This window comes from Manacus candei, unplaced genomic scaffold (genome assembly GCF_025592945.1).
Source record: "Manacus candei isolate 608988 ecotype Guabito, Panama unplaced genomic scaffold, ASM2559294v1 h1tg000028l, whole genome shotgun sequence".
In the NCBI taxonomy this organism is placed as follows: Eukaryota; Metazoa; Chordata; class Aves; order Passeriformes; family Pipridae; genus Manacus; species Manacus candei.
The window spans coordinates 9,419,738-9,435,643 of record NW_026138076.1 but is presented as its reverse complement, the minus strand read 5'-3'; the positions used below and the strand labels follow the sequence as shown (position 1 = coordinate 9,435,643).

At 35.2% G+C, this 15,906-nt stretch overlaps 1 protein-coding gene across 11 annotated transcripts in view; it reads left to right on the top strand.

The window, feature by feature from the left end:
• FRYL (FRY like transcription coactivator) overlaps positions 1-15,906 on the top strand; it is a 159,854-nt gene that overhangs the window by 141,928 nt on the left and 2,020 nt on the right. For 8 of the 11 annotated variants that reach the window (XM_051789874.1, XM_051789872.1, XM_051789875.1 and 5 more), the window contains 7 exons: positions 746-953; positions 2,871-3,020; positions 5,392-5,490; positions 9,665-9,733; positions 12,971-12,988; positions 13,954-14,064; positions 15,440-15,636. In XM_051789874.1, the coding sequence (XP_051645834.1) occupies positions 746-953; positions 2,871-3,020; positions 5,392-5,490; positions 9,665-9,733; positions 12,971-12,988; positions 13,954-14,064; positions 15,440-15,636 (852 nt within the window). The remainder of the gene's footprint in view (positions 1-745; positions 954-2,870; positions 3,021-5,391; positions 5,491-9,664; positions 9,734-12,970; positions 12,989-13,953; positions 14,065-15,439; positions 15,637-15,906) is intronic. The other 3 variants (XM_051789871.1, XM_051789876.1, XM_051789869.1) reach the window with 1 other exon arrangement.

The window sequence follows — 15,906 nt, the reverse complement described above, 5'->3', positions numbered from 1 at the left end:
CCTCCTACACATATTTTTGCTACAGGAGTTCAATTATACAAGAAGAAATGTCAAAATGTATCATACCGTGTAATACAGAAACTTTAAGCTAATCATTAAGTTAATGATTTTAAGTAGTAGCATTGATTAACTTATAGCTGGGTATTTTTATTGGATGTTTGGTTCCTAATGGAAAGTATGACAGCAGAATGCTCCATTAAATTGATTGACCATAAAAATTAAAGTGTTTCGATCTGTCTCCATTTGCTTATGTTACTTTAAACAGTTATAAAATAGTATTATACTGCTAAATGAGCTCTTGTGTTTCCCTTAAGGAAGGCCAAAATTTGTTATGTGTATTGGTGGACCATCTGTTCAGATAAATAAAAATTTGAAGAATTGAATGTTAATTCAGTTATTGGGGGCAAGAAAAAAATGCCAGTTTCTGAGTATATATATACAGTGCTCTATATAGCTACATATAACCTACAGATAGCCCTTTGTCCATAGATAAGCTTAGAACTTACATGTTTTAATAAAGTTTGGAGATATTTGAGAGTATATGCAGTTTTTAATATTGCAGTAGCAAAAGGTTTTGATTGTTAACTCTTTTCCTGGTTCATAGTTATCTTAGTTGATCTGTTATTTTTTTACCAAGTGCTACTCTGAATCCAAAATTCTTATTTTTTCTTTTTACCAAAGTGAAGGGGTTTTTTTTGCTAAAAAAATTGCTGAGGAGTTAATTTCTGTTGTTTGTTATTTGTAGCCAAGATGAAGAAGAACAGGATGGTTTCCCAGAAGTACAAACCTCCCCACCTCCTTCGCCATTTCTTTCTGCCATATTGGCAGCTTTCCAGCCAGTGGCATATGATGATGAAGAGCAAGCTTGGCGCTGCCACGTCAATCAAATGCTGTCTGATACAGATGGATCATGTGCTGTCTATACATTTCATGTCTTCTCAAGATTGTTTCAGGTCAGTGAATTGCCAGTGCATGATTGCTTATCTGAGATCCTTCCCTCCTACTTTTAAAACTGTTCTTCTCATTGTAACTGCAAAAGCCACAAGATTATGGTAGCAAGATGCCTTAGAAAGCAAATCAAAAGCAGACCAAAAAACACATTGCTAGAAGAATATTAAAATGTTGTACACTATTTTTCCATGTGATATCTGATGTAGTCATTGTCTAGGAGTGATTCTGCTCAGGAAATAAAAAAAAAGGCTCAAAAAACCAGTTCAGTGTTTCTTATAAGCTCTTAGTTCAGGTTGTATCCCTTCTTTTGTTTTTTTGGACATCACCCAAGTTCTGTGTTGATTGCAGAATTAATGTCTTCCTCCTGGTTTTTTTGTGGGAGTTATTATGATGGGATCACAGCATGACAAACATTAATGAATTTATCTTGCATTGTCTTGTGAGAAAAGGGTTTTTTTCTGCAGAGAAGTAATCGAAACACCAGGAGAGCCACTAAAGCTGGAGGTTTCAAATGCCTCTCTTTATTTGACTCATAGATCTGATATCCAACACAAAATGCCTAGGGCCAAATTTTTCTGGCTCCCTCCTCCTTATGTGTAGCGGATGGATTCTTTGCAAATTCCTATGGGATAGGAGAAGCATAATTAATCCATTTTATTTACAGGCAATGTGCCAAATGAGCTAAGAGCAGATTCAGAACTGCAGACCAAGACCTTATGATTCCAGCCCTTTCTCTTATCTCTAGTATTAATTTGGCCTGCTTCTTGGGATGTCATAATAAATGAAAGCCCCACACTAGCACATATTTTATCCAGTATGCATGGACAGGTTTAGAGTTAGTACCATGAAGTAACTTAAATCTGAAGAATTCATGCTCTACCTTATCCGTGGAATAACTTGTTTGCACATCTATACCCATTTTCCATTTTTAGTTGAACTAAGTATTTTGCCACAGCATCATGAAATTCCTGTTACTGAATGTAGACTTTTGTCTTTTTGCTTCATCTACACATCAGGGATTTGGTTTCTCTGTATTATACCAAAGCTTAGCAGTTGCTTTTCACACATGCATTCATTTCCTGGAATTGGTAAAATGAGAGGTCATATTCTTTTGTGTTCATTAAACAGGGAGCCAGGGAGAAGGCTGAAACATTTTGTGGCTTGACAGGATAGCCCTCAGTCAGCTGGAAAGGTGGATACTGTGGAAAAATGTGCAATAGCAATCCAAGGTTCAAGCATGGGCAAAGAAACATTTCTGAGGAGTTGTTCCTGGGTGCAGAGGAGGGTTAAAATGATTAAATTACACTCTAGAGGCCTTGTTTGATTGGACCTTTCCATTTTGCCTTCTGGCTCCTACACTGTGTTTAACTCTGCAGCTGTAAATATAATCTTTATATAGTTTATTTATAGTATGTAACTTCTAGGATTTATGAAATAATATATAACAGTGCATAATGTTACATTAGGCCAAGCTGATGGTCTGCAAAATCAAACATGATATATATAGGACTGATTTTTGAAGAAGATAGAAACCATGCAGGTGGCAGTTGTGGAGGCAGATTGTGCTATACAGGTTGTATGCTAACTCGTAAAACTCTATTAGATACTCTCAGAGTGTATAAACACTTCAAAATAAATTGAACTGTCTGTATTGCATAAAGACAAATAGTCATCCAGCTATACTAAGGCTAAAAGCCTAGATGTGAAAGGAGTAATTGTCTTTATAGGTCCAGGATTGATAGCATTTTCTGGAGCTAGTTTTACATGAATATTGAGAGCAAATTACATATTAGTTTGTCACTTAGTGATAAAAATACATGCTGTCATGATGGAAATTTGCTCTGAAATTCTTAATCTAAAAAGCCAGAGGAGTAGTAAAATACAGTATAAAATAAATGTTTTTCTGATTTGTTTTCTAGACCATTCAAAGAAAGTTTGTATCTATAACAAATGATTCCGTCAGCTTTCTTGGTGAAAGTCTGCAGCGCATTGGAACAAAATTCAGAAGTTCTCTGGAAGTGATGATGATGTGTTCAGAATGTCCAACAGTCTTTGTGGATGCAGAAACAGTAAGAATCTCAAACTTACATGTTGGAATGTGTGCATAAAAAGTTTTCTGTAACATACAAAATAATTTTGTTAACATTGGGGAAAAAAATAAACTCTTTATAATTGAAATCACAGAGGAATTAAAATGTTAAGTGGCCACTATGTATCATCAACATGTGAAAACACAGGTGAGAAATGCGTTTTCTCACAAAATAACCTCCAGCTGTAACAGTGAACAGTGAGGGAACTTACTGATAGTAGGTATCACTTAAATTCCCTTGTTATTTTTTGCCTTCTCTGCTTATTCATGTTTATTCTATGTTGTCTGCACAGATGAGAAGAAGGAAGACTACTTATCTAGCAGCAGTTTGCCTTTTTATATTGTGTTGTTTATGTATATATTCAGTGATGCATGAGAAACATTCTTGCTACAAATATACAATGAAGACTTTGAATTGTTTGTTGCCATGCAAGTTGAAATCTTGGTTATCAAAAACATTAATGTAAGAAGTCAGCTCAATATTCAGCAACCATAAAAAAAGCTATACTAGAATTATTAAGAAAAGAGACAGCAAAACAAGAAACATCATTGAGTTAATGTACCTATCCCCAATATACCAACATCCTGAATTTTTTGTCAAGTTCTGATCCCCTGATCTCAGAGGAAATGCAATTGCACTGGAAAAGGTTCAAGAAAGATCACAAGGATTATAAAATATGTGGAATGACTTCCATCTAAGATATGAGTATGCAGGCTAGGATTTTTCAGCCCTTCAGAAGAGAAATCTGTGCATAGGTGTCTTGATTATCATGGATAAGTGATAGAAATTATTTTATTTTATCTTAATTTATCTTAATTGATGTTAAGGATAATCAAATTAAGCTAGCAATGACTTACAAAACATACAGAACCAAGATTCTTCATGTGGTAAGTAATCAAACTGTGAAATGCTGTCATTTTCTACAATGTCTGTTCATGTTTTCAAGAAGCAACTAAAGAAATTCATGAAAGAAATAGCCCTGGATAGATTTCCTGAATATGTAGAACAACACACTGACAGAGGCTAAGAAAGCATTCTGGGGTAGGTGGGTCACCACATGCTTGCCCTTCTCTATGCAGCTGCCATTAGACATTGTCAGCTGCAGGGCTGAGGTAGATGGATGTTTGGCCTTGACCCAGTGTGGGAGTCTTCTCCTGACCTTTTTCTACCTTGGTGCTGAGGGGCAACTCTTACATTCTCACTTAAGAATATGAGGACTTAAAAAGCATAACACAGAGAGTGTGTTTCAAGGGAACCGCGTGTTAACGTCTTTTGTTTAACTTAGGCCACTTTAAAGCAGTAGAAATTAACCAAATTAACAAAAAAAAAGAAATTTGTTTGGGATAAGAAGCCACAAGAAGAGTTACATTAGTGTCTATCTAGAACAGTATGTGTATTTTAAAAAATAAATAAGTAAATACATATATAAAAATACAAGTATTAAAAGGAATAAGGAATATAACATATATGCATATAAGTATATAGACTTGTGTGTTTGTGTACGTGCATATGTATGCACATACACACAGTAGTGTTGTTACATTAACAAGTACTGTGTAAATAAATCTTTTCTTTCCAAATAATTTAATTGAAATGAACCTGCTTGTCAGATTACTTCTCACTGATAAAGTACAGAGCTCTTAATGTGTGCAAGGGATGACCAGTGTGAGGAAAGAAGCATCATATTAGAGTTGTGTTTATTACAGGAAGTGGCAGGAGAAGGATTAAGAAGAAAAACCTAAGTGAAAATAAAACTACAGGGAGAAATGTTGTGGAACAAAGCTGAGGCGGCAGCCCCTGGGGGAAAAAGGGATTTTGAAACCATGCTGAAAAAGAGAAAGTCATTAATGGTAGAAAATTCTTCAAATATCCAGCAGTTCTTGCTTTGACAGTTCTGGTTCCTATAGACTGAAGAAGCCTTTGCTGGTAGTATAGTTTGTATGCTGAAAAGGGCAAGTAACCCTCAGTGGATGCTCCTTAGGTTGCTGTAGGAGCACACCAGCAGCAGTACCTTTTTTTCCTGCTACAGACTGTTTTACTTACACTAGTGGTGTGTAATGTATCAAATGTTCTTTTTTATGAAAGATCTAAAAATCACTTTGAAATCTCTTTCAGATGTTAACTAGGTACTGCTCTTCTTATTTTGGAATCAAAACTTTTTTTCAGTGATTTAACATATACAGTCACATGTGTTATTTCACTTACTCAAAGGTATCACAAATGATGTGTACCCAGTTAATTTAATTTGTTTTTCCAAATGTGGACTTGGGATTTCGTATTATATAGTTTAGATATTAACTATATAGTTAGATGTTCCATGGCTTCAGAAGTGATTGCTTTTATCTTCCAGCTACTGTCTTGTGGCCTGCTAGAAACATTGAAGTTCAGTGTTCTGGAGCTCCAAGAACACTTGGATACCTATAATGTCAAAAGAGAGGCAGCAGAACAGGTGAGTCTCTTACATTTCAAAACAAAAATATTAGAACCTACTTATCAAGAAATCGTTATAGGTCCTTATCTCTCAACACAGGTATCTAAAAGTAAACTGTGGGAAAACATTTCTGACAGTAATGGGGGCTTAAACAGCTATGTCATATGTAGATGCATAAATTTAGGGCTCATCTTACAGGTAGATCTCATTGAGGCTGACGTTTATGTCAGTTGTTTAGAATAATACAGTTTAGTTTTCAAGGTATTTGTAGGTAGTTATATCCTTTTTCCCAAGAACCGCAAAGTTGAAAATTTCTGCAGCAAGGGTCTGTATATTTGTTTTTGTGAACATTAGTGTGAAGTTCAGAACTTCAGAAAACTGAAACAGGTAAGATTTCTATTTCAAGAGCCAAAAGAAATCTATAATCTGTTTTGCAAATAGATGGAGAGAGAGAATATATGAGCTTTTGTTGTAGAGATGATGATTCCTGGGAAAACTTGAACATGCTGAATTTTACTGATCTCAGCAGCCTGTGAGGCTGTGACAACAGCTGTATAGGCAAGTTTAAATGATGCAAAACAGAACCAGAATTCAAGCTGTGATATCTTAGCAGAGCTGTATTTTGCAGCACGAATGACTCCATGTTTCTTGATCATGCTGAGTTTATTAGGAAATTATGGCCTCTACCTTGCAAAGAGTGCTGACAGCTTATCTGTTGAATAGACTAGACATCCACTTTTTTGTGGAAAGGATCTTTAAAGAAACACAGTTTCCTTGAAACCAATGCTAAAGTATGCCACACAGCCCTGTTAGTGTAGATAAACTGTTTCTAGGATCCAGGCCAGCATTTCTGCTAAAGAGTTGCTACATTTTTTTGCCTTGTTCTGTGGTAATAACAATTTATTTGATCTAATATAGTGAGGTACATTTTGCATTGTAGGCTTAATCAGAAACAAAGTTCTCATCTAATGACTAACATTATTTTCCTTGATGTAATATTTAATGTCTGGCAATCTCCTATGCGTAATGCTGTCAGCATTCCTAAGAGAAAATGATGTATTTTATTCCTCATTTTAGAGAGCAGCACGGAGGCACAGAGAGGCTAATGATTTGCCCCACAGTCAGACATGAAGATTTGAGGCAGAGTAAAAAGGGACTCGTGTGTGTACTTAGAACGATGACTATACAAACATGGAGGAATTTTACATAAACTCTTCAGCCTTATTTATCATAGCAATAACAAATGGTATTGTTTGGTTGATTTGTCAAAGTATGACGAGTTAAATTGCTTCCCTTTCAGATGGCCATGAATTCACTAAATGTATTTTTAGCTGATTTTGCACTGCTGTGTATCATATCAACATAAGAACTTCTTTGTATTTTATTTTACTAGGTAAACAAATATGGGCATCAGTTTGATGGCCTCTGTCATTATATCATAGTGAAGGAGTGTTGTTTTTCTGTAGTGGAGCTGTCAAAAGAGAGTCCAGTAACATGTTTCTGTGGTCAGCCTGTCTTCTGCCACAGGATTTGTGAGTGACTGGAGCAGGAAGAAGGTTCAAAGGGTGAAAGGAATTGTTCTGAAATAACTGAGAACATTTTGTTAGGGTATTCTTTTTATTTAATAATTTATAAATAGAAAGCAGCAGTACTGCAGAAGAAGAAACTTTTAGCTTTCACCAATCCTCTCTGACTCTTGATAGAATGTCATTTAGATAATTTCATGCATTATTTAACTGTTTATTGAGCATGTTGATTTAGAAGTAGTGACTAATTATCTCAGATAATTAATGTTTCTAAAACTTTTTAGAAGTATTTCTTTAGCTGTTGGTCCTTATTTTTTGGTGTGTCTGTTATATAGCACATGCAGACTAAGACTTTTCCAAAGCTCCTTTTTAGATTTTATTTGGTTTTTTATTCTGTCTTCTTAAGCAGAGTATAGGGAGTGATTCAGCGAGACTTCCTGAAGTAAAATCTGAATTTCTGTTGTTGCAGACGATTGTGCTATGTATCCTATTCAATCTGAAAGTATTAAGGCAAAATGCTTAATGAGCTTATTGCAGATCCTTGCTTTTTTCATAGAAACATGCAGAAAAATGGTCAAACTAAGTGGTTTGGCTGCTATATAATAAAGTAAATATAAATTAACAGATAGTTAAATAAATGTAATTTGCATGTTAATCTGGTATCCTCTAGAATCAACCACTGGAAAGTTCTGTATGTTATCTTCTTTAATGAAACTTGTTGTTTTAAAGTTTAATAGATGATGTTTGTCTCTGTTGTGCTGTGTGGAGTACTAGCATTCACGTGAATCAGATTGAAAAAGTAAGAGGCTTGGGCTGCAGTTGCTTGAAACTCTTACCTATGTGCCAAGCTAAGACAGAAAGGTACCTATTGTACAGGGTATGGTTTAGCACATCTGTTTAGGGGTTATTCTGGCAAACCAGCCTGTGCTATGATCAAGAGCAATCCCAGACTTCCCTGTGTTATGCTTTCAGCAACACTTCACCCTATATCTTTGTAGGAGATATATGGGGAAAACATAAATTAATGTAAAGCAAACATATAAAGAAGGTTATTTTGTCACACAATCTACTGCTGTTCCCAAAGAGAAAATTTAGGTCTTTCTACCGTGCTGAACGGATATTCTGTAAAAATTCTTAGCAAATTAATTTTGTGACCTTTTTGGAGCTATTCTGTTTTCTTGCAAGGAAACTGCTTTGACTTCATGTGTGTATTAGGGACAAGGATACTGAATCAGATAAATGTAATAAAAAATATAAAGTTATATGCCTATCATAGCATTCTGGGCACACCCTTTATTCAGACTGGTTTTAAGATTTAAAAAAGATCTTAAAAGGGCAGTGTGTGACAAAAAATACTAACTTCCCAGTTGCTGATATTATTTGTTCCAGTGCAAACCTATTCCATCCTTACTGATGGCTGCTGTCTGATAAAGGTAAAATGAGATTTGCTGTGTATGTTGGTATCCATGTCACTAATTGGAACTGACACCATGGTGTTTAGAGAATTCCATTTCTCCTCTTGATAAGCACACAGGCCTAGTTAATTCACTAAGTAACCTTTATTAAATTGAGCAGATGGGAAATCACATTTTTCTTTTTCTTGCATCAGACAGAGGTTAGAAAAAGGTCACTAAGATTTCCTCTGAGACTCAAGATATCAAACACACACAGTATGCTAAATTATTTTTCCTTGGATGTATAGAGGCTGTTATTCATTTCAGAAGATATTTTGCACTTTATCTCAATATGATACATTCTCATTTCAGTAACACACAAATTACCTCATGCTTGCAGTTGTTTACAGTGTACAGAAAAATATGCTGGGCACTGTGTCAATGAGGTGATCAGGTTGTATTGTCCAAGAACATAGTTGACTCTCTAAATGCTTTATAGTAACACAATATTCATGTGAATGCCAGTACACATGGAGGTTAGTTTTTGATAAATTTGCATGATTGGGTAAAGGTAGAAAAGATTGCCCACTGAAATTAATAAACTTGTTGTCTGCTATAGGAAATGGGGTTAAATACCCCATGAGTGGAATCTGCAGGTTCACATTGTGTAATGCAAGAATACTTCATTTCCTTGGCTTGTATGAACTGGAGGTGATGCTAAACTCGGATTGAGCATTTGGGTTTTTTCTCTCCATCCAGTAAACCTGCACTTGCATCTACTTACACAGGAGAGCTCTATTTCCTTCCATTTCTAAAGCAGTCAGAAGAAATAGAACAGTCTTTCTCTCTAATGTGAATTAGTGCTATGTTTTAAATGCTGATAAATTATGTTGGGGTAAACCTTGTGCAGCAAGTAAAGAGAAAATATGATCTCATGTAATAAAAGGGATGTTTCTGCCTCCACCCTCCCACACGTCTCACTGCAACAGTATCCAAAGGGGGGTTAGTATTTATGCTGAAGTGTACTATCTCCATCTTGGATAAGGAAGGAAATTTACAACAGAAGGGACACAATAAAAAAATACAAGTGATATATCAGAGTGGATATCATTACTGCAAACAGCACTGGTAAACAAATTGATTTCATATCACAATTTTTCACGTAATCCAAGAATGTGCAAGACTTGATGAAATGTCTTACATGGTTTTAGCACAGTCTTCAGTTTGCTCTGTTTCAGAAGATGTTTAATCTTGATTATATTTATTTTGCAGTGGCTAGAAGATTGCAAAAGAACATTTGGTACTGATGATGGTATTCATGGCACTAACACAGATGCCCAGGTAGGTGTACGTCATTTGTGAGTCTCAGGATATGACATTAAAAAAACATCATTATTGCACAAAAATTCCAATATTTGTAGAGAGATTAAAAATGCATGAAAAGCTTTTCATTTCAGTTATCATCGTATCTTTTGGAAACTCAGAATCTTATGAAGTGGTAGTCTAATAAAAACAGGTCTTTTTAATAAAAGTTGGCAACCTTGGGTTCTAGACTTAATAACACTGAGTAGATAAGCAGACTAGATACCATCTGTGTACTAGCAAGTCTGCTTTTCTGCTGCTGTTTCTAGAAGGAAAAAAGATTAGCATTCTAATTATATGCTCAGATAAACAGTCCTACCCAAAAACCTCTACAGAATTTAATATAATTAGTAATATATAAATACATAAGACTTTCTGGAGCCATTATTAGGGTGAAAAGGAACAGGGAGTAAAGTAAGAGTATGACAAAAAGCTCACAAAACACTTCTCAAGATGTCATCTAACAATAGGTGCAGTAACCTATTAATACTAGTTGAATATTTTCTATGTATTTGCATGGCAGTCATCCATGTTAATATTACTAATTGCTGTGGTAAGTGATGGCTTTTCCCCAAGTGGACTAGGACTGTTTTTATTTTAATATAGAATAGCTGCATAATATTGACACTGTTGGTAAAAAAGCAAATCCAAAAACTGACATTAGTAGGTACAAGGAATCTGCCATCTTAAGTCCTGTAATAAGAACAGTGAAAGATGTAAGAAAGTAGAATTGCAGGTACCAGATGAACTTATCTTTTGCAAATATCCCAAATCCAAGCTAAGAAAGGAGGAATTTTATTTATTTTATTCAACTTTATTCATTGATGCACTTGGTCATGTTTCTGCTGCTAAAAATATAGTCTTCAACAACATAAATGTCTGTGGTGTCTTTGGACTATTTTTTCTTTTATACAGTTTTCTTTTGCTGTCATATATATATATATGTTTGGGTTGTTTTAATTTAATCACAAAATGCACCTGAATTTTTAGAATAGCGAAACGTGATAATATGCTGTTGATTTTTTTACTGCATTGAAGTTGCACATTTAAAAAAGAAATCATGCATACAAGTATAGGTAATGCAAAACCAGCAAAATAATTTGCTACCATTTGCAAGGATTTTTGTCTTGCCTATGAACACACAGTATTAGTGCATTTTACACTTGGTTTAAATCTTTGTATGCTGACAGGTACGTGTTTAGAAATAGGAAGCAACATTTACTACTACAATACAGTAAATGTTCTATATATTAATAAAAAAAGCAGCATTTATGTATTTCAGTCCATATTTATAATGCTGTTTATATACACCAAGAAACTGTGAAGGTAAATGTTACTGTTCCCACTGTATAGCTAGGGAAACTCAGAAATGGAAGAAAAGCAACATGCAGGCTTTCAAATAGCTTGTACAGAGAAAATCCAGGATTCCAAGTGAGGCAGTTTTGCTTGTTCTTCCCAGTTTCTGCAGGGTTTGAAGATAGCCTCTGAAAAAGCATTTATGTGACCGTTCACACTGATTATTTTTGGGGACCTGTTTTCATTTTGGTTTTCAGTCCTAGCCTGCGGGGCATGCTGGTAATTCTTTATGTGCTGCTTGTACTCGCAGGTTCAGCTAAAATCATTTTAATATATAGTGTCCATTGAGAAGGCAGAGTCCTCTTATCCTGCTTCATAAATACACACTATTTACAGAAGTTCTAAATTTGCTCAGGAGAACAGATATTTTTCATTCACTAACACAAATAAGATTTTCTTACTAATTTTTAGCACTGTGGTTCTTACAGCTAAGAAATAGTGAGATTAATTCTGTTCTGGCTTGTGCATTGCCAGCAGACTTGCAAGTAAATCTAATTATTCAGTTCTTGCTATTAGTACACACAAGCCTGAAAGAATGCACCTGGACTCTGGCTAGACTGTTTCTACAGGACAGGCAGGTAGAAAAATCAGATTATTTCTCAAGTAAGCATGTATGTGAAAAACACTGAAGCAGCACAAAGACATTTTTAAAAGAAAACCTCTCTTGAATTTTTAAAACATCGCTATCAAGGTGTTGGAGGAAAGAGATTAATTATGGCTTACAGTAATAATGAGACTTGGCTTTAAGAACACTGGAACTTAATGACTAAAATTATTAAATAGTCAACCCTGCCATTTCTCAAATCTGATTCTCTGTGCTTCATTAAAGTTACTCATCAAATTCATGGTGACTTTAGCTGTTCAAAATCTTCAGTGTTCTGTGCATCAGAAGTTTTTGCTTGTATAATAATTGTGCTGTGTATATAATAGCACAGAGTGCAGAAAAAAAACATGCAGTGTAACACAAACATGCAATGTTACAGCCTGTTATAGCCTGTTCATCACATAGTATATAATTTATTATACACATCATGTACAATCATGTGCTTAGTAAAGCTCAACTGCTTCTGTCTGTTGCATCTCCATATGTTTCGCTCTCAGGCACATGGTGTGGGTCCAGTGGGGTTGTCTGTGCAGGGCAAGGAGTTGGACTTTCATGATTCTTGTGGGTTCCTTCCAAATCAGGGTATTCTGTCATTTGGTTTGCTATGACCACTGTATGTGCTTAAATGCCATCAACACACTTAATGCTGTACAAAGCACAGAAGTGAAGTTCATGTCCCTAAGTCTGACAAATATATTTTCTGATGATTTTCCTTCTTTCCCAAACATTTTTCTGAAATAGCTTTTAAAAACCAAGTGCAATTACATTACAGAAATCTCTCAGAGGTGTTGAGAATTGAGTTTAGCAAAGCCAGGAATTTTCTAAACTGAATTCAGAATTTAAATTAACATTATATTTCAAATTTTGAAAGGCATTATTTGTGCTTAAACTCTAGTGGTACAGAACAAGTAAGAAGCATTGTACAGATGTCCAGACCTAAATGTCTTTGATTTTGATTACCTTAAATTTGTGACCTTTCAGACTACACAATGTATAAAGACCAGGGTTATGTGTTACTTATGCTGTGGGACATCAAAGCCAATGCTATCTATCTTTAATTATAGCAGCAAGTAGTTTCATCTCAAATTCAGTCTATTAACTTTTAACATTCAGGGTGTATTTGGAGCATGTTACTTGTATTTCTTCCTCCATTTTACCTGGGACATCTTTTACCCTAATTAAAATTATTTCCTACACTAATTCTTGCTCTTTTTTCTTTCTTTGTATTTTTGTGACCTGCTCATCTTCTTGCTTAGCAAATGGAAATTCTAGCAGTAAGTGATGGTTCTTGATTTATCAAATACTTAATCATGCCAGTCACCAAATTGTGTCCATCTGTCTCGTCCATTTGTGAAATAATGGTGTCTTGTCATAGACTATTATAGAAATGCTGTGTGCTTGAATTTTGCATCATCTAACCCATTGAGCTGTTGGTCCTTTGTAGATAATAGGATCCCATAGATAGTAGAACATTATAAAGATTATTCCATCAGCAGTACCTTTTATGTCTGTATGTAAAGCAGTATTAACACTGTCTGCACTTTTGACTAGTGTTTTAGATGCATAAAAATGGAACCAAGACAGTGTATAAGTTAATGCTGCTATTTCATTTCCTTAAGAATATATGACATGGTATTTTCTAAAATAGAATAAAGGCTATCTTTTATAAAGGAAACATTATTCTTGCCTCCAGGAATGGAATTATTCTCCCCTTATTCGTCAGGCAGTGTAAGCTAAGGGCCAGGTTATATACTGTGCTTACAATACAAATACTCATGGTTATGAAAGACTCCATACTTACAGACCACAACTGCTTCTTATGGATATTAGATTTTGAATTTAAAACAGTAAAATATCAATAATAAAAGTGATCTATGAAACACTGTCTTGTTTTTAAGATATGAAATCTTGAAATGATCCAGACATTTCAAAATGCTTTTTGAATCACTTCACATTCCACCCTATGCCCCTTCTTGGAAATGCAACATACTAAAACATAAACTTTAAATCTGTGTGAGAGGGGCTACCTGTAAATCTAGAACTCAATGAAGCTTTCACCTGCTTTTCATTAGCTTCTTGCTATGTTAGTTTGAACATTTTTGGCATTTTCTTTAGTAACCAAGTAACTACTTCTAATTTTGCTCATTCTATACTGAAGAAGTTGTGACTTATTGTTTCTTGTATTGGATAGTAGAAGTTTTTCACTTCCTCACTATAACAATGTTGCTTACTTTTGTAGGAGCTGGAGTTGTGTCGGAGGCTATACAAGTTGCATTTTCAGTTGCTGCTTCTGTTCCAAGCCTATTGCAAACTCATCAGTCAAGTAAAAACAATCAAAAAAGAAGCAGAGGTAATGAAAATCATGCCATTTAGCTTGTAATTGTTGACATTTTAAAGTCAAACAATTTAAAATACACTTGGATAACATTTTCATCAGTGGGACATCTTTTTAGAAACTAGAGGAGGGTACCAGCTGTTTTATAGCCAATTATTAAGAGATTTAAGTAGACCTTACAAGAACTTTCTGAGATGTTCAATTATCTGTGTTGATTTTTGTACATCTTCAAAGCTCTTAAAAAAACAGGAATGCAGGGAGTCCAGTGATGAGGATTTTAAATATTTCAGTAGTGCTCCTGGTGTATTCTAATCAAGCTACAATCAAGGCTTATCAACTGCACTCAACAGCGTTCTGTGACAAAGCCCCTTTCCATCATCCTGGTGTTTCCTATTACAAACACCATCATTTGCTACCAACTGATTTATTTAACTGTGTCACTGCAGCCACCATGCAATTCCTCTGCAACCTGAGTTCCCATCCCAAGCACAGTTAGTAGCATGTTCTAGATGTTTTATGCCTGATTTTTAGTTGTAGTAACTTCAGAAGTAAAAGGTGTCCTTCAGCTGTGCATGTGGTACGTACGTGAAGTTAATTGAGTTAATCTGTATGCATTATGCTATTAATAATATCTTCTGAAAGTTCTCCTCTGGCTCTGGAATGCAATAAACAGAGGTAGCAGGAAAACAAATAGGCTGGGTCTTACTTGATATAGTAGGGAGGAAAATGAAAAAGCTGGGTGAGAGTCTTTGGCTTATGAGTAGCTTCGGAAAAAAAAAATAGTACGTTCCTCACTTGTATTTTCAGATTTTTGTAGAGACTGCAAATAAGTTTTTTTCTATGTGAAGAATGTTGTGGAAGGTTGGCATCACAGCAGTCCCACTTCTTGCCTAACTTAGTCAGATGCAGAATCATGTTCTGAGAGATGCCCTTGTGTTTTACTCATGCACTGGTGCTAAAGCCAAAGATAGTATTATTATATACAGGCTGTATTACAATTCCTTGGCTGGGTTACCAGTCTTCTTGATTTTTTCTCCATATTTAAGCTGTCCTTGTAGTAACACCATTCCTATACTTTTCTGTAGTGTTTAACTTTTCTTGTCAGTTTGTTATTAAGTAACGTAGGGGAAAAGAAATGTGTTTTTTGAAATTAATTTTAAAAGAACTAGGAAGGAAACTTCATTGGGGGAAAGCCCAAATACCTGACATGGACGCTTGGGCCATTACATTAAATTAACTATATACTTGAACAACTGCAGCAAATATTTGGGTGTACTTTTTCTGTTTCTCATTTATTAATGTAAAGGGGGGGAATGTAAATCTGATCTGCTGAAAATTAAATTGGCTGAAAATAGTTTAAACAAGAAAAGGTAACTTATACTTGTTTTAGGTCATAAACATGTCCGAAGAACTTGCTGTTTTGGAGAGCTGTCTGAAAGAGGCTGAGGCTGCGTCTGACAGTGGTATTGAAGAAGTTGAAATTGCAGAGGCTTCCCAAGCTAGCACAGAAACAGCTATTCACTCTCTCATAGAAACCCTGAGAAACAAGGAGTTTGTGTCAGCTGTAGCACAGGTCAAGGCTTTCAGGTAAGTGCTTAAGGATTGCTTTCAGTTGTTTCTTAGTGGACCTTTTTAAATTAAAAACAGGGATAGGCACTATTCCAGGTTTTTCTCAGCTCTTGCTGGATGTCCTTTTTGAAAAGGACAAGCACTGTTGTTTCATTAAAGCTCTTGCAATTTAAAAAAAAAAAAAGCAATACTAGTACTTGTTCTTTAGAAATGATAGTTAATTATCAGGACTCTACAGAAGAAACATTTCTCTTGCATTTTCCGATGTCTTCTGTTCAAGTGTCTGTT